The sequence below is a fragment of the Empidonax traillii genome, unplaced genomic scaffold, assembly GCF_003031625.1.
Source record: "Empidonax traillii isolate 1590-97213 ecotype Southwest subspecies unplaced genomic scaffold, ASM303162v1 scaffold100:size1405979, whole genome shotgun sequence".
Lineage (NCBI taxonomy): Eukaryota > Metazoa > Chordata > Aves > Passeriformes > Tyrannidae > Empidonax > Empidonax traillii.
Window position 1 is genome coordinate 80508 of NW_020955293.1, and position 25456 is coordinate 105963.

A 25456-nucleotide genomic window follows, 5' to 3' on the forward strand; every position below is an offset into this window, starting at 1 on the left:
CCTCTAAGAAAAACACGGAAGGAACCTGGCTGGGTAGCCAGAACCTCAGAGCAGCCTCAGGACTTCCCAGAAGATGGCTAGACCCTGGAGAGGGAAACCGGACCATTGCCCCAAAGAGTTACTATTGTATTTCATCTCACCACTCCTTCAACCCTCACAGCTCCCGCCATCCTGTCCGAGGGAAATCCACAGCCGGGTGTCCTTAAACAACACACGAGGTATCGTCCCACAGAGTAAACTTGAAAAAAAAAAAAGAACCTGTAGCAAACCCTGGTTTCAAATCAAAGGACCCACCAAATCAAAGATCATTATCTAAGGGACTGAAACATTTGGAGCAACCACATTTTTACAAAGCTGCAATTGAAAAAAAATCGGTTTCACATACCCCAATACTAGGAAATTGTCTCTCCTTGTAAAGAAGATGCAGGCTAATGCTAAAAGCCATCTGTCTTCAGATTTCCTTTTAAGATAGGATACTGCCAAAATATTTTTATTGTTTCCTGCATCCCAAGTATTTTTGTCACCAGCTTGTTTTCTAACACAACCAACATTCCTGTAACCCAGTTTATCTTTTCTTTCTGCAAGACTCTTAATTATTCGTATCTCATACTTCTCCCACTTCCAGCCATGTATGTTACTTTTTATCACTCAAGTAAGTATCTGATGGAAATAACTTGTACCCACTTACTAGTTGTTAACACCTTGCAGCTTTATCCATTTTTCTGCCTCTTTTTAAGCAGACAATACAGATTTTTGCAGACTTTGAAAAAATTACAGCTACACTTAGAACAATATTTTACTGTCAGAAGAAATTTGCTTTTTCCTCAGCACATTTTCAATTCTGAGTGATGGCAGGAAGATATTCCTGTAAACAAAAGCTGCAACAACTTCTCCTTCCACAGGTACCTAACAAATTAAAAGTGGGGAAAAAAAATTACAGGGCAGGAACTACATATTAATTGGCTTTACTATGCTCGAGTTACTATTCATTCTTGACTGGCACTCGCAGTGATGTCAAGATGGGAAGGAGCCTGCTGTCCATCCCGTCTCTTGTTCACTGCCCCAGGAATGGCACCCTGGCCATTCACACAAGCACAACGATCAAGTTCTCTGTAGCAACTCACCCAGTAATTAAAAATCACTTCAATCCAAGGACTTTAAATCTCTTTTCCAGGTAACCAGTCTCCTGGACAAGCTTAATTTCTTTCAGAAATAATATCGCAGACATCAGATCCCAAGCATTCCTGAATTATTTATGGACTGGTAACAAATCTTTTTCATGAATATCTGTAACCTCCTACTAATAAATAATTAACTGTCTGCTCATTAATGGTACTAAGAATAAGAAAGGTGTTAAATTTCACAACACAGGTCATTTTTTTTAGTTTTTCACTGAACCTCCTTACATATTCCAGGAACGCAAAGTTTTGCTGTATCAAGTTTTAACAATATCAAGAAATTCCAACTAATAACATGACCAATAAAATTTATTAAATATTATATTTACAACTATTTACATATCCCTTCCATAGATTAATATTAAAATAGACAATATACAATTTAAGAATTTTAATTCAAAGGCATTTTGTTGGAAAAAATAGGCTCTATTACGAGACCACCATATAAGAGCAAAAGGTTTTTTTTGTTTTACACAAAAATATTTTCAGTATAGGAAGTCATAGGTATGGCATTACAACAGCAGACTAATATGAAATATGATTTTGTAAATATTACAGTTGTTTGGGTATCAGTTATTGAAGGAAAGGAGTTAAGAGTCCTGTGAAGCATGCAATACAGTTCAATTCTTTTTTACAGTTATGGTGATGAAACAAGCAGCTAAATCAAAATGCATGCCATACAAAAAAGGAACTGCCAACCAGGAACACACTACACATAATAAAAAGTACAACTTTGGTCCAATAAAACATTAGACAAAAACAGTTTTACATTTAAAATATCTATTTTATACAGGTTTGAACATTAATTACAAGACTATTTACATTTGCACAATATGTATAAAATAAATTATTAAAAAATGAAGACAATATTACATCTTTTTCCAAAAAGAAATTTGTACAGTAATTTACAAAACATAATAAGTTTAATTGACTATTTTCCTCCAAGTCTTACGTTTTCTTCCACAGGCTTTTTCATCATTTTTCTGTGGGAGTTCAACTGTTACTGAAATTTCATAATACAAAGCTTTATAGCAGATTTTAAGTATCATTTGGTTTTGAGTAGATGTTTTAGTTATTAACAGCTTCCAGCGCTGTTAACTCACCAGGTTTTGTCATCTTTCAGCAGTAAGCTCTAAAGCTACAGGCAATTTTACAATACAGGTAACAGCATTTACTGGGAATCTGAATTTTAAATTCACATCCATTTTCTGTGTTTGAACAAGAGTCTGTGCCACACTTCTCTGATGGAACACCTGAATTATTGAGAAAGGTAGCATTCCACAGAATTAAGTGCTCTGTCTTAAAAGAAAAATACCTCTGAGTATCCCTGCACCTCAGCCTCTAGCTGTCCAAGGGGACAGGTGAGCCAGAAGATGCTAATTGTCATATTGGCGTCAACTCGAAGTCATCATTAACATCAACAAGAGGAACATAGAACTCCTGAATTTCATAAATGCTGATAGATTTGTACGTAGCAGGATCGAGTTCTTGCAGTTTAAGCTGCCACTCCAGTCTCTGTACCGCATTTAATGCCGCTGCTTCGTGCTGCTGCCTCATCAAAAGGCATGTCTGTTTTAAAATTGATGAAAGAAGTTATTTCAGTATTTGAAAAAATAATGCAAAAAGTTTGAAAACAGGAAACATATCTAACAGCCACTCTGGTGAGACTAAGTAATTCCCCCAGTATGTATTTGGAAATCTGCAGATTATTCCATTACACTACAAGGCAGCAAGGTTAGGTTTTTTATACTGCCAGACCTTGTGTTGCCCTTACAACCTCTACAAAAGCCTCTACTGCACTCAAATCTGCTATTTCTTAATTTCATCTCCATAGTGACGTTAGTTTTGGTTTTCTTTTTTTAAAGTGGAAAGACAAAGGAGCATACCTTTAACTTGTCAAACTTATCATCAACGTCCTGCAGCCACGACATAAACTGTCTTGCATTAAATCGATCCCTCACCGATGTTTTGCTGTCATCAGTCTGCAAAAAACCAAAAATTTATTCAAACTCCAAGTTACCTGATGATTCAATCTTAAACGTACTTTAAAACACAAAACTTACTCTATGGGACGTAAACAATAAACAATCTCATCCGATGAAAAAAATGAACTAAAAGTACAAACGTATTTGTGAGCATAAATGCTGACCATCACTTCCACTGCAAGCCAGCTGCTCACTCAAAATGGGTATTTTCAGACTCCCTCAAGGTATTTACTGTGCTCTATTTCTGAAATTTAGAGTAGGAGGCTTAAAGATTTATGCCTTAGAGTCCTAACTAATACAAGTCAGATCCTTCCCCAAAATTACTATCTCTTTGTTCTCTTTAAAATTCGGTAACAAACGAAATTGATACTCCCTTAGGGAAAAGCAGAAACATGGAAAACTTAAGCAGACTTCAATTTTTTCCAATGCAATAATAAAAAATATTTTTACCATCAAAATCCCCAAAAGGAGATTAAAAAAAGTGAGCAGACCTGTCTTATGTCCTGCCTAATGAAAGTTATTTTTAAAATTCCAACTATTTCATGAGAATCTGGAATGTTACATCTGCCCACTGTAAGAAACTAGATACTCTATACATAGTCCTAAATCCAGACTATGCCAATATAACATTTAAGTAATAATCACTAAGTAAAACAAGCTGCTGTTACTCTTTTAGGGAGAAAGAAGACATTGCAGGAAATTGCAGGCTGTAGCAATGGAAGAACAGAAACAAAATAAGGCCAACCAAACCTGCAGAGATTTTAGATGCGAATGACAGCTGAAAAGGCAGCCTCTAGAAAGAGCCCTCCACAGCACTCATCTTCTAACCCTGAGCTGGAGGCATTTAGGTGAACTGAGACCATCTAAGTCTGTTCAAAAACTTGGGCATTTTTCCTCCCACTTCTTTGGTTTGGTCCTTTGCTTTCCTGCAAAGGACACTCCTCAAGATCTGCCCAGCATATGCAGCTGTAAGGGCAAGACTCCAAAGACCCAAAAATCCATAAAAAGAGTTCTGAGGTGGTCATTTTCCTGCAAAATAGATATTTGCTTAAAAATTCTTTCCAAGCTATTTGCTCAAATACAAGAAAAATTTTACTGGAATTTTTCTTCACTGTAGAACAAAATTAAGAGTTGCTAATGGGGTAACAGGAAAATAGCAGAATGTGTTACAAGAGAATATTTTCTTATGCATCTACATTCTTCACATTAAAAAAAGCTGAATCAAACCATCACGTTGGTAGTTCAAAATGCTGACTTCAATTACAATTAAAAATATATTTAATACTTTGCTAAACATTCTATGCAATTATATAATTTCCTAAGAAAAATGACCACAGACTGAAACACAAAGCTGTTGAAATGGTGAGGGGGTAGGAAAGGCATTTTACTATTACTCTTCTTAATACATAGATGGTAAAAAAAAAGGAATACTTGGGGGGCACACAGGACACCTCAACAACTTCACCCCCAGCAAAGATTTGTTTAGTTTCACAAAATTCAAATACAGAATCAGCTTACTTAAAATCAATTCTAAAATGTTAACTACAAATATGCAGTTCTATGGACAACTCACGTATTTCACATTTCTGAAAAGGTCACAGCCTCTGAATTGGGGCATAAAAAAGCAAAGGACATTTGGAACTTTGGAAAAGTCTCATTTTTGCCCTATCAGTTAGATTTACTAAGGAAATAATGGTTAAAAAATTTAAAATGGCACAACAGTACATTCTCCATATGCTGCTACCTCCTGCTGAATCACCTCGTTGGGCACAGCTCTAGTCCTTTCAAGACAGAGAAAAATGTAGTAACAGACTGAAGAAACACTGGAAGCTGTAATAATTCTGTAAGAGGCTCCAGGATTAAAGTAGAATTTCACATATGTTGGAAATGTAGGTGTTCCATTTTAAAATGCCCAATATTCAATGCATCAACACTTCTATTATATCCAAAACATCAACATTTCTTCTTGCACTATGTGCTCCTCACAGTCACTGAAAAAGGTGCTGAATGTTATTTCCATTTTTGTTAGTTACAAGAATTGTTCACAAAATACACAAAGACAAGGTACAAACCAGAAAAAGACGTACATAGACCCACATCCTCTAGTTATTGTACAACCAAATAAGACCCAATGTAAGTAACAACCTATAGTGAGCAAAATCTTAATTCCAGGCAAAGCAGTGACAATTGCAGGGTGGGAACAGAATTCCCTCCAAGCGCTTCACTTGAGTCAGGCTGGAAAGACCTTTTTGTCTGAAATGCTGCAAAGCCCATCTTTACCTGAGCATCCAGGGGCACATTATAGACCTCGGCATCCAGGAGCACAGTGCAGGCACTGAAGGGCAGTGTTTGATTCGCCAGCGTTCGCGCTGCTCGGTAATGGACACGCAGAACCTCTTGCTCGTTAGAGACAATAAGCTTTTCCTGATTGAGTAAGATACCAACATATAAATATGCATTTGGTGAATTAAGCACTCAAAAAAATGTCCCTTTATTTAAACAGTTCTTTTTAGGGCTTACACTTTTGAACAGTGTGAGAAATGTGCTGCTGGGGGCAAGGAGGAGTCGCTCTTCTAATCAACTCCAAAATTTCAATTTAATGAAGGAAAGAGTGTCCTGTGAATGTCAGAACTGAAAGTACCATCTCCTCATCCTCAGCCCCCACTGAATGTCATGCCCAAACCTTCCACTAGGCAAGTTCTTTTTAACGAATGTGGTGAAAGTGGAAAGGTATGAGGAGCAGTGTTGGGATACAGATTTGTGAGTCTTGACTGTATGAAGATTTTTGTGACATGCTTGCCATGCCAGGCACAATGGCCAAGCAAACTGAAGCAGAAATATAATTTGTGGGGTTGTTTTTTTTAAACAATATGCAGAAACTCCAGAAATTCACAGCTGGATAAAGATTCTTTCCTGAACTGAGACAAGAAATATAAGTCACTTGACTTACAATTGTATAAAGTGGACTTCACTTGAAAAACAGCCTATTTGAGCCAAATAACTAAAAATATGCAGAATTTTGTAAGAATGTATGTGTTTACTGCTCTGCAATATAATGGCTCTAATTTTTATCAAAATAAGGTGAATTACAATATTCTAATCTATTTCCTATTTTTTTGAAAACAGGAAAAGTAGTCAGAATCACAGAGTGGTTTGGGTTGGAAGAGACCTTAAAGACCATCTAGTTCCAAACCCCTCTGCGGGGAAGAATACCTTCCACTAGACCAGGTTGCTCAGAATCCCATCCAACCTGGCCTTGAACACTTCCAGGGATGGAGCATCCCCAAATTCTCTTGGGCAACCTGTTCCAGTGCCTCACCACCCTCACAGTAAAAAATTTCTTCCTAACATCTAATCAAAATCTCTTCTCCTTCAGTTTAAAACCATATCCCCTTGTCCCATCACTATCTGCCGGTGTTAAAAGTCACTCTCCCTCTTTTATATAAGCCCCCTTTAAGTACTGAAAGGCTGCTGTAAGGTCTCCCTGGAGCCTTCTCTTTTCCAAGCTGAACGACCCCAAATCTCACATCCTTTCCTCATAGGAAAGGTGCTCCATCCCTCTGATTACCTTCTGTACCTGCTCCAACAGGTGAACATCCTTCCTGTGCCAAGGACTCCAGAGCTGGATGCAGTACTCCAGGTGGGGTCTCACAAGGGCAGAGGAGAGGGCGAGAATCACCTCCCTTGACCTGCTGCCCACACTGCTTTTAAGTACAACTAATTTCCTCAGTCAGAACTTGAACCATGTTTACAATCTTTGTGCTTCATATTTTATACCTAGCTTTACACTGAAATATTAAACGAAGTAAAACTTTTACCTAACTGTTTTGTTAAGCCACATTGAAATCACCAATTGAAAAACTATCACATCGGGTTTTGATGAGGCAGCTGCTTGTCTAACTGTGTGGAAATAATTAAGATACATGCTATATCAGAAAGGGATCCTGTCTGTGTCCACAAGCAATCTGGCTCACAATATTGATGCCTAAAGCTAGGTTGCCAAGGAAAAGGTTTGGGCAGCATAAAAATAATGAATACTCCTAAATCAGGAGTGTTTTCTCTATTTCTGTGTTCAAATTCCATGACGCCTACAGATGCAGTTCTAATATAATTTTAGGCAGTTTTTGCCAGCAGAATATTGAAAAAAAATGTTTTCTTGTTAGAGCCACATGTGTCTTCTCTCAATACAGAATTTACTGTTTCTTAAATTCTTTTAACTCCATCAATTTGATTCTGAAGTCTACAATCATCATTAGCTTTCAAAACTACAGACCAAAGCTTTCTTCCCACTGTCTCTGGGATAAATCTGGGCCAGAACTTAGAGCAATTGACAGCAAAAAGCTGCTCTCTTACCAACTTGACTGTTCTGCTAACAGTTGTTCAAACAATTCCCTTCCCCCCCTTACAAGCTTCTCCCATTCATAAATTTGGATAGAAAGCAGATTACTTCCAAAAAATTGTTAAATTGAGAAAAATGTAGTCTGTTCACTGAAAATTAAAAAAACCTAAAGCTTGAATTTGGCAAATAAAAAAATGAGTCTTACCCTTTCAATACTGTGCTGTAAACGCAGTTTCATCCTCACGACCTCCTGCTGTTTAAATAGTTCCTTAAGGGGCTCTGACAGTGATGGAGGTGGTGTAATCTGTGGAAAAAATTTTATTAATAGTAGAGTGAACATGTATTTAATGTGTTTAGCATTGCCTACATGACCTATTAGAAAAAAAAAAAAAAAAAAAAAAAAACCACCAAGCAAGGTACTTTTTAGGGAAAACATGAGTTTTTTTACTTTCCACTAACTACATGACTTTGATGTATTTGCAATAAAAGATTTTAAGCATTCTTTACCTTAAAAATTAATAAACCCAAGTGAGACAGCATTTCAAGCTGTTTAGTACTCTTAACCAGTCACTGTCAGCATTCCATAGCTGTTTTTTAAAAGGGCTATACAGTAGAATATAGTAAAAAATAAAACTTGCTTTCAGTTCTAAAGACTCTTTAAAGCATAGCTGTTCATTTTGAGAAGATAAAAAAAAACGCCTAGCAAAATGCAAGAGCAAAGGAAGAAAAAGAAAAGTACTGCTAAAAAAAATATAACCCACTTTATATATCCATACAGTGGCAGCAGCATTTGATACTGCATAAAAGACATCCCTATTTACTACCACTGACACTCTGACACCACAGCTGAAATACATACCCACAGGTATTATACTCTACCTTGTACCTAACACAAACACGTAAACATAAATAACTCTCTGCAATAACATAGATCTTGCAACTCTCAAGAAGTAATAAATCCATTATGGAAATACAGACACACTGCATTACCAATATCAGTCTTACACTTATACACTCCAGTAACAAAGTGATTTATCTACCAAAAATGATGTCGTTATTATTATACTGGAAAAGTATTTCAGAACACTCCCCCGGCCCCCGGAAGTTAGCCAATGTCGTTGGAATCAATGAAAACACTGAGTAGGTTCAACTCCTTCACATTTCAAACTACTATGCAGGATACACTTCTCTCAATGAAAATGGTTTGGCTTTCAAACCACTAACATTTATGGTACATGACATTTTTATAAGTTATCAGTATTAAAACCAAATACGCACCAAAAAAAAAAAACCAAAGAAAACACACACACACACAAAAAACCTCAAAACAAAAAACCAAACCAAAACCACACCAACAAACCACAAACTGGAATGATCTGTCTCAATCATAATGGGTAACAGCATGTTTAGCATCCATACCATCTGAAAAATTTCACAGAATCAGAATCACAGAAAGGCCTGGGTTGGAAGGGTCTTTAAAGATCATCTAATTCCAATGCCCCTGCCATGGCAAGGGCACCTTCCACTAGACCAGGTTGCTCAGAGCCCCATCCAATCTGGCCTTGAACACTTCCAGGGATGGGGCATCCCCAACTTCTCTAGGCAACCTGTTCCAGTGCCTCACCACCCTCACAGTGAAGTATTTTTTCCTAATATCTAATCTAAACCTGACCTCTTTCAGTTTGAATCCATTCACCCTTGTCCTATCACTACATTTCAAATGTTATTCCCTTAAATGTACAAACTTATATTTCACAACAGAAATAAGAATCAATACTGTAAAAAACACCTGGAAAGGACCTGATCGTCTAGACAACAAACTTGTGTGAACTTTTATTTAAATGTGCAGGACAACTCTGTTTCTGCAGAGTCACAGCAGATTTTGTTCAGCCCTGAACACAGATTATGTTCAGACCTGTGCAGCAGCAACAGGTCTCCATGACCCCAGGGATCACTACTGCTGCTGGATACATCCATAAACTTCATACGCTTCACTCCAGCCCAGCCCAAGACTGTTTGCCAAAACCTACAGCTAAATACAGGGCTGAATTGGTTACAGTCATTTATGGAATGATCAAATTTTTCCTCTCTTCTTGGAAACTCGGAAAGAGTGAGTCTTGGATCCTTAGAGCCCAAAACCAGGATCAGGGTAGTCTCACACCACCTGCTGGAAATCCCAACTTGTGAACCAGCACAAGGTTTGGGATTCAGACAAGGGAAATTGGTGTGAGACCAGGAAGTCCAAGTTAAAAGTTTCAAGGCAAGAACAGCCAGAGGAGCCTCTTGGACCTTCTAGATGGACTTCAAAGAACAGAGCATGAAACTGAACTAGATAAGGAAAAGATGCCCTTAGGCTTTAGTATAATCAACATTATCAAAATATATTCTTAAGGGCCCGGGCTCCACACAGAAGAGAGGGAAACTGCTTCAGATCGTTCTCTTCTCCCAGTCTGAGAAATAACCTATAAAAGCCAGACAGAACTGGCCTTCTGCCTCTGCTCCCCTGTACTAGGAGGCAGCCATAGGAACAGATTTGATTTCCAGCAGCTAAGGTTCAAGACATACTCTCACCTCACATGAAAATCAATTAACAAAGTTTCTTGCATGCCTTGCATCCTTCAAACCAACTACAACAAGAACATCAACTCTTCACTCTATAAACTCACTTGTGCCCACTACAAATCTCTCATCTATGTCATCCAAATAACTGGCCTGCTTTAATGCTGTATTTAATGCATTTAGGAAACAAGTTTCTGCTAACACCCATAAAATTAGGTTTTACCACTGAAGTTTCTACAGCAATGCCAGAAAGACTGGATTTATACTAGAAACGTCTGCTAGATAGCCATCGAAGACTGGCAAAGAATTATCCTGGGACCTCCTCTCAGGAGACAGTGCAGATAGGACTGAACCCTGCAGAACATACCAATCTGTAAGGCAACCTAGCCAAGTACAATTTAAATTTACTCTGTTACAAGATTCAGGTTTGTTTCCTTCTAATCTGAACTGACCTGATGTCTCTTCTCTTATATTTTCTATTTGCATTGGTGAGAGAGAAGCCGCAATCCATATGTGAATACCCTTACAGCCTTAACTGATACGGGTTATAAATTACAATATCTAAACAAGGCTGAGGAAACCAAATTTTAGCATACCATCTCCTGGTTCCCACCTACAGGATGTTTGAAGTTCATCAGATAAACTACAATGCATCATTAAAATTCCAATGCTGAGAACAGTATGTTACAGAAACTATTCTGAGTCTCAGAGTGTCAGAGCTAAATATATTATTTTCTCACAGACCTCCACACAGGGGATATCTAAAACACTGGAGTATCCACTTTCTCATACCCTATGTAAATTGATGAGGCAAAAGTTTAGTTAACAGAGAATTAAATCAAAGGAAAAAACTGTAAAACAAACTCAACAAAAAGGTGATTTTAGAGTTGCTTATTAAATTATGCATTATAGGCATAACACCACGCATCTGTTACTAATATTTTGCCATTGTAGAGAGACTAGGCACAGTCCTTATTTTCATACTGCTGGACAATGTGTAAAATATACGAACACCCATTTCTAAGCATGAAACGATCTCTGGTTTAGCAATACTCTTTTTTATGACATTTGTAATAGGAAATATAATGATTATGATTTTCAATGGTGACAAAATAAAATTATTAAACTATACACAAGCAAGCTCTGCAGAGAAATCTGAACTTCTAATAATTTTGTAAGCAGTACCTTTTTCTCGAAAGAAACATGAGTAATTTTATCAAAATTGTACATTTACACACGTGACAATAAGTAAACAAAGCATTTAGTTGCATTGCAGACAATTTTTCAGACAAACAAAACTGAATGCTTAGAATATGTTCTACTCTAGATTAAAATTCATGCAGTTTTTTTACACTTTAATTCTAATGAAAATAAACATCAATTTCCTGATATTTTATTTTGACTTCTAAGAATTTTTTTTACTTCCTTTTTCCTTTTAACAGCCTGGAATAAAAAGCTACACCTGTTCTCTCTATAACTGTAGAAGATTAACAGGACTATCAAAGCATATACGAAACAAGCAATAATTTAAAATATCATTATCGCCAGAACATGAGCATGTAGGGAAGTAAACTGGAAATCTAAACAAGAAAAATCAGTAATGGTAATCCTTCAATTACATATTCACATTTTTATCAACTTTTTTCAAGGAGGGATTTCTTTCCAACAAGTAATTGAAAACCATTGAGAATGGGGAGCACACATCCATCTCTCTTTTCTGAACCTGTTACCCAAGAATTTGCACTCCACCACCTAAATTTATTTTCACTAACTGCAGAGTCCCTATTACACACAGTCAGAGAGATAGGAAGGAAGTACAAGGCAGTGCTTTAATATAAAATCAATAACTCTTCCCTCCCTATAGTGTCTACATGCACTGCCATTTATGACAGGGAAATGAATTCTATCGCTCAGGTGGAAAATGGGCCAGGGAAAAATATATACCATGCTTCTCTACTTTCCGTTTATCCCAAATTAAGCACTGAAGTGTGATGCCAAAGCAGCAAGCTGTAGCTTGGAAACAGTATGTACTTGACTAGCAGCTGCTATAAAAAAAAAATAGAATCTCTGCCTCCAGTGATAAAGATGTTATAGAAGCTGCAACAGCTACTGAGAAAGATTTGTAGACGTGGGAAGGCTGACAGCCTGGTACATTGTGGCAAAGCTTACTATACACCCTAGTTCATGCAAAGACCAAGTGACACAGCTCCAAACGAAACAGCTTTGAATAATTAGTTTTAACCAAATTATTGACAGTAGAAATTCAGAGATGCTCTCAATATCTGACTTCACTTTTGAAAGGACAATACTTCAAAACATAGTATTTGTCTTTGTGCCTTTTACAGGTGTCATACATGGCTGTCTTATAATGACTTTGAAACCACTGTTGATATTTTCACTATACAGGGCTTTTAAATATACCTTATTAGTCAATATTAATTTGACGTGTCAACTTACTATTTTCAGCAGAATATTCCAAAGCAAGTTAGGAAGAACATGAAAGTTACAAAAATAAAACTGAAACATGCCTTTCACTGTGGTGTATATTTAAAAATCATGTTACTTACAGTTGGGATGCATATCTTGCTCAAGGGATTTCCATCCAATAGGTATGAGCCATTGAAGGTCACATATTCATCATAATATTGAGGTGCCTGAGGAATAACACTGCACAGTAATTTACGCTTCTCTTCTATTTTCTTCCTTATGTGCAAATATTCAAAATAGGGGTTTGCTCTGTCAGAACTGTATGGCTGAATCTCTTCAAGTTTCAATGAATCAACAATAGCTGCCAGAGACTGCTGGGTTTTCTCCTTGGCCTGCAATAAAGAAGGGTTTGCTTGCACAGGCTGAGGCACACGTGACACTTTTCTTTTACGTGGATGATGTACCTGAGCATCGTCCTCTTCAGTTAATCTAATCCTTGCTTTCATAGATGCTGATGATTCAGACTCTTTTTCTGATGTTTGTGTGCAGCCAAGAGGATTCTGCTTGCCCTGGTTAGCAAGCAAATTTGCTCTGTTCCTTGTGATTCTTTGAGGTACTTCTTGCTGTTCCACCTTCTGATCATCAGTAATTTCTTCTTCTACTTTAACCATTTGGCTGTATTTATGCACCTCTTCCTGTGTAATTTGCTGTGAACTGTTTTCCAAATTAGATAAAGAGGAGTACTGTGGCGGATCATCTGCCAACACATTTTCTCTGTCTGCAGTGCAGGGGCTTTTATTAGCTGATTCATTTGTAATTCCCTTTGACATTCCTGAACTTAGTTCACAGAGATCAGCACTGGCTTTACTATCAACAACATGTGTGGAGACCAATTTTTCTTGCTGGTCTTTTTCATTTCTAATATCTGAAGTATCTGCTGTGTTACTATCCACTTCACTCAGAGGGTTATTACAAACAACTTTACTGAATGCGTATGAATTCACATTTAATTGTGAACTGCTATCACTTTCAGGAATATCATTCTCTAATGGTACCACCGGTAAATCATTCACCCTTTCACAGCTCTGTGAAACATCCTTCACAGAGCTCTCAGAATATAGAGCAATGGATGTGTCAGTCTTCTTAATGTTTGAAGGGAAGAAAGCGTTTTCCAGCTCTCTGGTACTAGAAGCAACTGTATCCAGAGTAGAAGTCGTAGTTTGAACTAGATTTTGTTGTACAAATGATGAATCTTGACTGCTAAGGCTGGGTAAAATGTGTTTAGACACAACTGGAAGTGGCTGGATAGGTAAAGAACAAGGTGACTGTGAAGGCAAAAATGATGCAGATTCTTGAGAACTGGAACTTCCCTTTATTTCAGCATGCTGAGGCAAAAATTCAGATACCTGTTGCTCTTTCAATGTCCTGCTTTCAGCATTATGCACTGCTGTAACACTGGCAGTATCTTGCTCTGACACACCACAACCTGAGCTGTTAAACTCACTGTTTAATGAATTAAGTCTGTCAAAAGGCACATCCCATGGTTTGGTTTGCTGAGCCGCACCACTCTGACTACACAGTTCTAAATGCACGTGTGACTCTTCTGAAGGGCTCACCTGAGCAGCATTTTTAAGGGTACTTGTACCTGTCGTTACCTGCTTGCTGCCAACAGTTCCATTTGGAGATGATGTGAAGTTTGACTGCAGAACAGTGATACTGCTTTGAAAATCTCTTTCAAGCATGCCACATGGTAGTTCTGGTTTAGGAGAAGTGCTAGCACAAGTCTGGACTGATGGCAGAGTGTTCTGGTTTTCTTCTGACATTCGGGGCTGCTTGCTGTGTTCAGAAACAGCAGCAGGCATGCTGCATCTTCGAACCTCTATAACAGGTCTACACTCATTTAAAACCAATTTAGCATCTTCAACAGATGCTGATCTAATGTACATTGGGGGAAGCCTGTTTGAGAAAGGTGGTTTAATGCGATCCGGCAGCTCAGCAAGACCATCCGTCTCCTTCTCAAGAAGAGCTGGTGATTTGGCATTTGCCAAAAACGGTGATTGTGAAAAAGACATCTGGGAATCAGAACCTTCTAGCGTGAAGTCTGAATCGTATTCGATTACAGGCCTTGGAGTAGTTACTGTGGTATGGCAAGAATCCTCAGAGCTTGCAACAGACAAGACGGACACTGACCTGGAGCTCAGACCCATCTTTTCACTTTCTGATTTGGGGGATCTATTTAAATTATCTAAAGCCAATGAAGGCTTTATAACACTGACACTTCTGGTATCTACTGATTGGGATCTACTACTTGTAGCATCTTTTAGCTGTTTTTCCTTCATAGAAACATCTGGCAACTCTGAACTTTTTGAACGAATCAGTTCTTTGCTTTTTACTTCAGCTAACGAGTGTTTTGGTTTTTCCTTCATTTTGTTAAGTTCTGAACAAGTGCGGTTTCTTAACCGTTCCTTCTCTTTCTGTTTTATTTTTTCTTTATGTTTTCTATGCCACTGCTCTATTTCCAGATCTTTAAGGCTGAGCATTCTTTCAAAACTAGTTTGCATTAAATCATCGTTCACTAATCTTTTTTCTTTAGGTCGAGCATCCTTTGGTGCAGGAGCTGGTTTAGGTTTAAGTTTCTCATGTTCAAGTTTCAGTTTAAGTAAACTACTTTGATGCAGTTTATCCTTATGCTTGTCTCTCTCTTTGTATCGGTCTATGTCTTTATCTTTTTTATCTTTCTCTCTACCATCTGGAGTTTTCAACAAATCATCTTTTGGTTTTTCTTTCAAAGATGACAGTTTGTCATGCACTGTTTTATTACTTTCTGTAATACTGCATCTCCTTTCCTCTTGTAAGTGTTTGGAGTTTGCTGATGATGAGATCTCCTTGTCTTTGGATTTGTCTTTCTTTTCAAATTCTTTTTCTTTAGTTCTGTTTTTTTCTAATTTAGTATATTCGGATTCTTTTTCAGACTGCTTGACTTTTCTTTCAGTACAATGTTTTTCTTTGCTTTCAGCCCAGTGTCTGTCTTTATCAGCCTTTTCTTTGTCATGCTTCTTATCAGTTTTTTCTTTATTTTTTTCTTTGTCATCAAGTTTTTTAAGAGTACCCATGCTTTTTACTTTCTCATTTTCCTTATGGCATCTTTCTGCTTGCTGAAAACTGGGCTTCTCCTTTACTTTCTCTGTACTTTCATTTACTTCTGCTTTTTCTTTCTCCATCTTGTATTCATGCTTTAGCTTTTTCTCTTTTTCTCCATGTTTTCTTTCTATCTTTTCAAGGTCTTTTTCCTTGGCTGAGGTTCGTTTCTCAGTCTTTTCTTTATTTTCCTTTAAATTTTTTTCCTGCTTCTCAGTATCTGTTTCTCTTTCTATTAAATGCACGCTGCCTGCCTCATCTTTAACACCAAAACAGAACAATTCCAGTTCTTTATCTGCAACCGTAACTTCTTTCTCTTCTTTTGTATCTTTTATCTTTCCATCCTTGAGAAACTTCTCATTTTCCTTTTTGTTTTTCTCTCTCTCCTCTTTAGTATTTCTTTCTTTCTGGAACTGCTTCTCCTTAACTAACTTATCTTCTTTTGCCGTAGCCTTTTCTAGCTTTGATTTTCTGTCTGAAGAAAGAGATTCATGTTCTGTATTTAACAATGTATCTTCATTTTCATCACTTTTGAAAAAGTTCTCTTTCCAAAATTCTCGGTCAAACTCAATACTTCTTTGAACTTCTTTATGTTTATGTTTTTCCTTCTCTCCATCCTGTTCCTTTTTGTGCTTTTCCTTTTCTCTTTCTTTGTGCTTCAATTTATGCTTTTTAAGTGTTTTACCTTCCTTGTCAATCTTTCTCAAAGTATACTCTGAATTCTCAAATGCTGAGCTATTATCTTCCTCTTTAATTTTAGGACTAGATTTTTCACCAAATTCCAAGTGAAAATCTTTTTGATGATGCTTGCTTTTTTCTTTGTGCTTGCTGGATTTGCCACTAGAGCTTTCTACTAAATAATCAGAATCAGTGTTGTGATCATACCGAACTAATTCAGATTGCAATGTAATTTCAGAACCTCCTGGTGATAAGCAAGTTTTGGTGTTTTCTTGCTTTAGTGGTGTCGACTGCTTTTCACTTAATCCACAGGGATGCTTCGGAGATTTTCCAGCAGTGATATGAAATAGATGTAGAGAAGAATCTTCCTTTGAAGTGAAAGACTTCTTAAAGGTTTCTTCCTCTCTAGCTTTATCTAAAGAATCTAACCCAGAAGGAGCTATATTTGTCACTCTAGCATTTTCTTTTTCTTGCTTTACTTCTTGATTCTCTTTATTTTTGCTCTGATTTTTTACTTTCCTTTTAACCTTGCCTTTTTGCTTATGTTCGTTTGTAACTACATATTCTTTCTTCACTCTGACATCAGAACTTGATGTCTCTGAAACAGAGCAAGGAGAGACTATTTTCTTATCCTGAAGTATTTCTTCATCTGAACTTTCAGAACTGGAATACAGAACTCTTGATGATTTCTGCTTTTTGCTTTTAAATGATTTTGAGAACACAACTTTTTCTTGTTTCACAAATAAGCTGGTCTTTTCAGCCTCAGTCTCATCTTCTTTCCGTAGGTCTTTTCTAAGAACATGTTTGTCATCTATCATTTTTTTCATTTCATCTTCATCATCATCTTTAAACTCATACTCATCAAGAGCAGATGGAACTGGTGCCTTACTAGGGACCACTTGTTTGCTGTTGGCAACAGGGTCCTTTTCTGCTTCTGAATCAACATTCCCATCTACACTGGAAGGATTTACAGATGGAGCTTCTTCAGAATCTGGGGTAAGAAAACCAAAAATTAGTTGAACACTGATGGAACACTCTTCACACTTCAGAACAAAATAGTTCAGTTCAGCAGGCATACTTCTATACAAATGAAAAAAGGAACAAACCTACTTAAAACACACAATAAACCTCTGCACTAGAATGAAGCTTTTTAAGAGAAAACAAAAGGCTATGAAACCAAAGTTTTACAGTTCTCACTCAGGCATGTAAAAATACTAATTAGCATTTATATCCCAATCTAGTAAAAGCAGTACACTTTAAATTTTGGGAACCTCACCTATTGTGAGGTTTATTATATTTATTTATTATTACACTTATAATACTATTTATTATCATTATACATTCCTGCATAGACTCTTTCTCAAGGACATCTTACTGTGACGACTCATTCCTCTAGGAATTCATCAACTCTTACGCTCTGTAACAACCAAACTGCATTCCTCCACATGAACTATTTAGTCGTGTTTCAACAGCAGATGAGCTTTTAGTCTTGTAAGACAAACACCCGCTCATGTAAAAAAATTCCCTCGAGAATCTTTGTTCACTCGATACGGACAGTCTAAAGCAGACTATACTGTAATTCATGCAAATGGTCTCTGCTATGCACTTGAACAAGCATGACTTGGGCTTGAAAGTCCAAAATGTAAGACTCTTAACTGCTCCTAAAATTAGGCTTTAGGAAACAGATGGAGCGTTATCACAACCTGTTCATATGAAAATCTAGAACTCAAAAAACCTTTAGAAGTATTTCTGGGTGTATTGTTCCCTCCAAATAATGTTCCAAGCCAAGCCTCTTCAGTTGAATCTATCAGTTTGTTTTTTAAAAAGAACCGAGTATTGTAATATTCAATACCAGGGACTAGAGATTTGAAATACTGAATAAAAAGTAACAGAAGAATTTGAAATTATAGTGTAAGGAAAGCGATGCAGCAGTTTTGATACTTTAGAAATTTTAATGAGGAAAATAAAAATGTTCTGCTGCAAGATCCCCCCCCTCATTTTCAGCAGGATCCTCTGTAAAACAACTGCCAGCAGACCATGTTTAAGACTTATACCTTGCCAGCAGGCTTCTCGAGTACTTTGCATTCAACCACACTGTATCAAGAAAATAGATCCCAGAAGTCCCTATTATCTTCTGTACTATCTGCATCACCCAGAACATATTATTAGCTCTGTGCTAACAGCTCTTTATACATTCTCCCCTTATCCATATGTTCATGTCATCAACTTCCTGCCTTAACTCTATCCACTCTTTCTAGCGTGTCCTTCACCCTCCTCCTACAAGGCAGTTGCTGCTTCTCTCTTCCATATCCCTATTTGCTTTGCTTTTAACAAACTTTCCTCATTCCAAACACATCAGAGAACTTCTTAATGACCAAAGGTAATGCAATGGAAGCACAGGAGAAGGATCACCTATTCTCTAACCCTGCATCCTTGAGAAACTGCAGAGAACATTCCACTCTCCTTGGCAACCAGCCTGTGGAAACTAAGCAATACCCTGCACAGACAGACTGTTGAGGAATTAATTGCTAAATAGTAGCAAGTTTGTATTATACACATGTAAAAATATTTTTCTTAAGATTAATAATTTCACTAAACTGACGCAGATTCTGTGGACCAATGCCACAAATGCCCCTTAAAACCAAAAGACTGTGCACTGTATTTCAGGTTATTCCTCTAATGCCAAAAGAGTTAATACTACATTAAAACAAAGGGCATTATGACTGTTTTTTTCTGAAGCATAATGAAACTTTGAAAACAAGATATTCCTAGGGGTTTGGCTTTGGTTTTTGGTTTTGTTTTTTCTTCTTTTAATTTGATTTTTTGATTGGGTTTTATTTATTTATTTGTCCAGGAAAGAGACATCCCCTTTTACAATCACATGATAGACATGATGCTCTTCCTCATGTACTTTTCACAGACCACAGAATGGTTGTGGTTGAAAGGGACCTCTGGATATCAACTCATTCACTCCCTGTCTCTCAAGCAGGGACACCCAGAGCCAGTTGCCCAGAACCGTGTCCAGGAGGCTTTTGAATATCTCTAAGAATAGAGACTCTGCAGCCTGCCTGGACAACCTGTGCCAGTGCTCAGTCATCCTCACAGGAAAAAAGTGTTTTCTGATGTTCAGAGGGAAACTCCTGTATTTCAAGTCATGCCCATTGCCTCTAGTCCCATCACTGGGCACCACTGAAAGGAGCCTGGCACTGTCCTCTTTGTACCCTCCCCTCAGGTAGCTGTACTCATCACTAAGATCCCCCTAAGTCTTTTCTTCTTCAGTCTGAACGGTCCCTGCTCTCTCAAGTTTTTCTTATAGGAAAGGTAGTCCAGTCTTTTCATCATCCTCCTGGCTCTCCGTTGGACTCTCTTCAGTATGTCCAGTGTTTCTCTCATAACAACTGGGTCCAATTCCAGTTGTGGCCTCACCAGTGCTGACCAAATTGGAGGGATCACCTCTCTCAACCTGCTGGCAACACTCCTAATGCAGCCCAGGATACCATGGCCTTTTTTGCAGCAAGGGCACATCACTAGTTCACCATTAACTCAGTGTCCACCAGGATCCCCAGGGCCTTTTCTGCAAAGCTGCTTCCTCAGCTGGTCAGATCCCAGCCTGCACGGGTGCCCAGAGGTTGTTCCTCTCCAGGTGCTGGACTTCACATTTCCTCTGGTTGTACTACATCAGATTCCCATCATCCCGTTTCTCCAGCACGCTGAGGTTCCTCTGGATGGCAGCACAAACCTCTGGTGCATCAGCCACTCCTCCTCAGTTTTGTTTCATCAGGAAACTTCCTGATGGTAAATTCTACCCCAAACATTAACAAAGATGTTAAACAGGACTGGACCCAATATTGACTCCTGAGGTACACGATCAGTTACTGGCCTTCAACTAAACTTTGTGCCACTGATCATCACCCTCTGGGCCTCAACATTCAGCCAGTTTTCAACCCACCTCATTTCTTTTACCTAGAAAATCTGAAATCCTGAAGATTCTGTGAAAGCAAAATGGAAAGTTCCTGCCTAGCACTCAAGCAAGTTACTCATGGTCAAGAATCTTTTGCTTCTGAGGAGACAGCAGTTCTTTTTGTGCCGTAAGAGGTGTTACATACTCCTTAACCTGCAGAAAAGTATAGGAGGAGCCAAGAATTACTTCCTCCACGTAAGCAAGTTACCTATCTGATTGTCTTTACAAACCAGTAGTTCTCCTACTGGCAGGGACTTTTCCTCACTAAGTGTGACTAAGTTAAACATTTCAGATAATTCAATTGAAAAAAGAAAACCTACCTCTAAAATTAAAAGTGGAAAACAACCTTAGCAATAGCAACTGCGATCTGCAGCAAGTTTTAATAGCTAACACTATGCAAAAGATTAAACCCACGTAACTTCAGGTGAAGGGATACCCTTGAAGTGTGCAGTTAAATAGCTACTTTTACCTGAGCAACTGTCCTCATCATCAGAGATGGGTACCTCCCTTTTCAACAGCATTTCCAACTCTTCAGTTTCAGCCACATCAACAGGTCTCTCTCCATGTTTATTGGCTTGAAATGGATTTCCACCATGCCGAAGCAACAGCTTCACAATCTGCAGCATTAAATGAATTAACTTTTAGGTTTTCCACGTGTTACTCGACCAGCATAAAAATCTTCTGTTGCACACAAAATGTGGGTAACATGATACACAACTCCTACCTATGAAACTGAGACTGGAAAGCACAACTTCAGCAACTAGAATGCAAAGTCCAAGTACACACAGTCTGCTCATTAAAAGAGGTAAAAAAGAAGACTTCTGTTACACTGACACAGCATCAGTATAAAGGAAAACAACAGTGGCCTTTTGTTCTTGGTGTTCTAGCATTTCTTCACACAATTTATCTGGTTCCTCACCTACCAAGCTCTCTTCTCCTCTGGACTCGATTCACCTTGTTCCAAATTACATAGTAGACAAGTTTTACAAGTAGCAGTACTATTGGTTTCCAAGGCATTTCCAAAAATACCTGAGAAATCCAAGTATATCACTGGAGGAACAAACTACCTCCAACCTCAGCTGCATACCATACATCAAAATCATCAATTTTTCTATCATGAAGGCCAAGAAATTGTTACTGTTACAATAATACCAAGGCCACTCCATTTTCAGCACAGTATCCAGTCCTATGTGCTAAGAATGTGGAAATTCACCAGACAGTGACATCTTAACAGGAAACTTCAGAATTACTCTGATACAGTGAGTGAGACCATTACGGATACCTATAATGAGACCAAACAAGCAAGAGGTCCTATTCTCCAAAACTCTGCTACAACTTCATGCAAGTTGATCTGAAGACCAGCTTATAAGAAGCAGTTACTAAACAGTTAATTAACAAAAACAAAAACAAAAACAAAAAAACCAACAAAAAACAAAACACCACAATCAGATTATCATTACTAATTCCTCAAGCTTTTCCAGAAAAACCTTTAAAATGGAACACCTTTTTTGGAAGGTGTACTTGATTTAAGGATGTTTTCTATTTTTTGCTTTATACAACAGATCACACACATAGTAATGAGACAGAAGAGATATAAAGGGGAATAGAGTAATTCCTGCATCTTATTTGCAGAAATCAAGAGCAAATTTATAAATTAATGCAAATTATCTACAGTGCTTCATTTATCTTCTTTACATGCTCATTGCTAAATTTTTAAAAAATACTGAGACTATATTCACATCAATTCTCTATTTCAATGCTATAAACAACATATTAAAAGAAATATTGGATATATACCTTTAAATATAAATATATATATATTACATACAAATCCACAGTATACTGTTTGGAGACATTTTTGTTTTGAGAATTCTACACAGTAGAAGTCTCTCAAAAAAAGTCATTAAGAAAGTAAAGGTGAAACTTTTAAATATTTAAGAAAACAGATACTGGCAGAAAATATCTGGCAAAAGAAACCGAATGAAAAGCAAGATGAAACAAAGACCGAACAACTTTAAGATGCTCCCAAAAATCCAGAAGCAGAATTATAAAACCATATGACTGCAATGAGGAAAGTCAGAATTTGTTCTAAAGACTGAGCATTTCAAACCAGGTATTTACCACACAGAACTCACATTTCTATGCCCACTACTAGCAGAATCATGAAGCGGAGTATCATCATCCAAGCCCTGGGTGTTCACATCGGCTCCCGCTGCTATCAGGACTTTGGCAACATCATAGTAACCAACATTACAAGCTTCATGCAGTGGTGTCCATCCTGTAGAGAAGAGTGGTAAGTTTAAGACTGAAAGGTCCAAGATTTAAGTTTGGGTTTTTTCACCTGTGCTATACATCTCTATTGCCTCTAAACATTTCAAAATACACTCACAGTGTGAGTAATGCTGTCCATCTGATAAACAACACATGCTTTATCAACTTTAAACCTCATGCCAAATTCCAGATTTTTCTGTGATTAAACTGAACACTGAAATCACTAATCAAACAGTAAAGGATGAAATCTGGAACATAGTATCTAGACTAAACATGTTAGAATTTCTTTGACTAGTGAACAGTTAGAGAGTGTTAGGTGTATATATAAATACCATTATTCTGTATGGAAAGTGTTTGAAAACCCCACTATTGGAAAGATTAAGTTTCCTCTCCCAAACTTGATGACTTCCACTTCACAGCTAACCTGAACTAGTGTGCTGTCGATGCCTTCTCAAAGCTCAGTTCTCAGGAGGCATTCAACTTTTGTTTCCAATATAACCAGTGCAAGTCTGGAAGAGTTCACTCATGTTAACTCTGTGCCTAATCAGTAGTGATCTTGTACATCCATGAAGAGGAGGTACAAGAAACTCTCAATTTATCTAATACTTCAATAATGTGGTTTTTCACCTTCACCTTTCACTCAACTTCCCAGCTGCCACTCATTTAAATAAATAAGAAAAAAAAACTAAAAAAAAAGAAAAGAAAAAAATTAAAAGTTTCTACGTTATTCTACAGCAAAACACTTCTTTCTGATCTTCATATACTAAATTTCCTCTCTAATCATCAAGTGAGTCACTCACTTCGAACACTGCCTGGCTACCACCTCCTTCTTGGCACTTTCTTGTCATTTTCCCTTTTTGCACTCACCCAACATGATGACCCTCATCTGGCTCTCAGCTCTCTGATCCCTGTCTTTTTTTCCCTTGGTAATTCTCTCCGCAATTCATTCTTCTCCATGTTTTACTGCTTTGCCTTTCCATCCTATCACAATGTCCAGCCTGCCAACTCTAGTCCTGGCTTGCTCTCAACATCTGTTTCCTTTACTCTTGTTCTCACACAGCAGTATCATTCTGGCAGATATCCCACAAGCAGGGTTACTTCCTCCGTTACTAATTCATTTTCTGCTCCTCTAGTTCTGCCAAATTCTTAGCTAAAAAACTCTTAATTCTCTAAACTTCACTGCATCCTAAATTCCTACTTTTCTCCACTCATGACTCACTGCTTCAATCCTCCCCCTCTTCTTGACTTCTTCCTCTGCACAAGATTTTGAAGCTCAGCCACCTCTGCTTCTCACTTTGGATTACCAATGGAAAAGTATCTCACTTGATCCTAAATATCTCCTCCAGGGTTTTGAATGAAGTTTCCAAGGACTTGTTCCCAACTGATTCTTACAACTAGCTCTCAGTCATTGTCCTCCTTCTTTCACCTGCCTTTAAAATTAAGTATCTGTACTAGGTCAGGCTGGAATGAAGCCACGAAGTTAACTTCCCTCAGAGCAGCCCATACAGTGCTGAGCATTGCATCTGGGGCTGAAACAGTAGCCACAGCACACCAGTGTTTTGGCTATGCTGAACAGCGCTTGTAAAGAGCCACAGTTTTCTCTCTCCCTCTGCCTGCACAAGAGGTTGGGCAGGGACATAGCCAGGACAGCTGATTCTAACTGCCCCAAAGGTATATTCCATACCACATGTCATGGTTAGCAATAAAAGCTCAGCAAAAGGAGAAGGAAGGAGGGATGTTTGCAGGTAACGGTGTTCGCTTTTCCAAGCAACCGTTACACCTGCTGAGGTCCTGCTTCCTGGGAAGTGACTGAACATTTGACTGCTGGTGGGAAATAGTGAATGAATTCCTTTTTCTTTTGCTTGCACACAGCTTTTGCTTTGCTTATTTAAATCGTCTTTAACTCGACTCACATGGGATTTTTTCCACCTTATTTTCTCCACCTGCCCTGTTGAGGAGAAGGAAGTAGGAGAGCAGCCGCGTGGGTGTCTGGCAGCCAGCCAAGGTTAACCCACCACACCATCTCTTAAAACATTTCTATTCTCCCTGTGATTTCTATGGGCCTGTCTTCCCCTGAGCCTCCCCCTCTTTTTCTAAAATTGTTCTTGTCAACAAGTTCTTCTCATCTCTCCTCTTAACTTCTCTGAAGACCCTGCCATGTTCTACTTCTGCTTCCTTTCTTCCTCTACATGCCAGCCCTGGGCAGCCTCATCTTCAAATACAAATTCAGCTACCCTCTGCAAACTAAGAAATTACTGATCTGTTTCTTAACTAAAATAAAGACTTCAGTTCATCTCATTAATATCTTCTCTTGTGTCAAGTTTGAGCTGACAGCTAACTGTGCCATATAGTTCTTAGTTTTTCCCACATGTGCTGCTACCTCAACTCATCTCAACCATTCCCACTGAGAACGCAATTCTCACTATAACCATTCCAACCCATAGACCTAAAAATATTGTATAAGTTCAACTTAACTTCACATCCATGAATCTGCGCTGAAATCACAGCAAATACTGACACATCAAAACTATCCTTAATCTAGCAGGACTAGATGACAAGTGCCAACTTTCCTCTGCTTTGGTGCACACTAGCTGTCCCAGTGAGAAGACAATGTACATCACAGTGATACCACTTTCACCATTACTAAACTTTGCATCTCCTCACATAGCCTACAATCCCACTATCTGACTTTGCCCAGTATAATTCTACAAAGTTCAGCAACTGTGCACACTTATTTCTGTAAATGTCTAACCATGCAAAGGCCCTGGACACAACTGAAACCTCCAGGAATTAATACACTGTTCTAATAATACACTATGTACTGCAGAATCCCAGGACTACCACTGCCATTGGAAATAAAAAGCATGATTTGAGAATTTCTATGAAGTTATATTTTTTTCATTTGCACGTAACGTGAACT

The 25456-nt window shown here is 38.0% G+C and overlaps 1 protein-coding gene across 2 annotated transcripts in view; it reads right to left on the minus strand.

The window, feature by feature from the left end:
• Positions 1–1469: 1469 nt before the first annotated feature.
• The window catches only part of ANKRD12 (ankyrin repeat domain 12), a 39663-nt gene continuing 15676 nt past the window's right edge, over positions 1470–25456 (minus strand). For both annotated transcript variants that reach the window (XM_027882049.1, XM_027882050.1), the window contains 7 exons: positions 22401–22543; positions 20735–20882; positions 12629–17295; positions 7708–7806; positions 5444–5587; positions 3065–3160; positions 1470–2747 (listed from right to left, as the gene is read on the minus strand). In XM_027882049.1, the coding sequence (XP_027737850.1) occupies positions 2562–2747; positions 3065–3160; positions 5444–5587; positions 7708–7806; positions 12629–17295; positions 20735–20882; positions 22401–22543 (5483 nt within the window). In that variant the 3' untranslated portion in view covers positions 1470–2561. The remainder of the gene's footprint in view (positions 2748–3064; positions 3161–5443; positions 5588–7707; positions 7807–12628; positions 17296–20734; positions 20883–22400; positions 22544–25456) is intronic.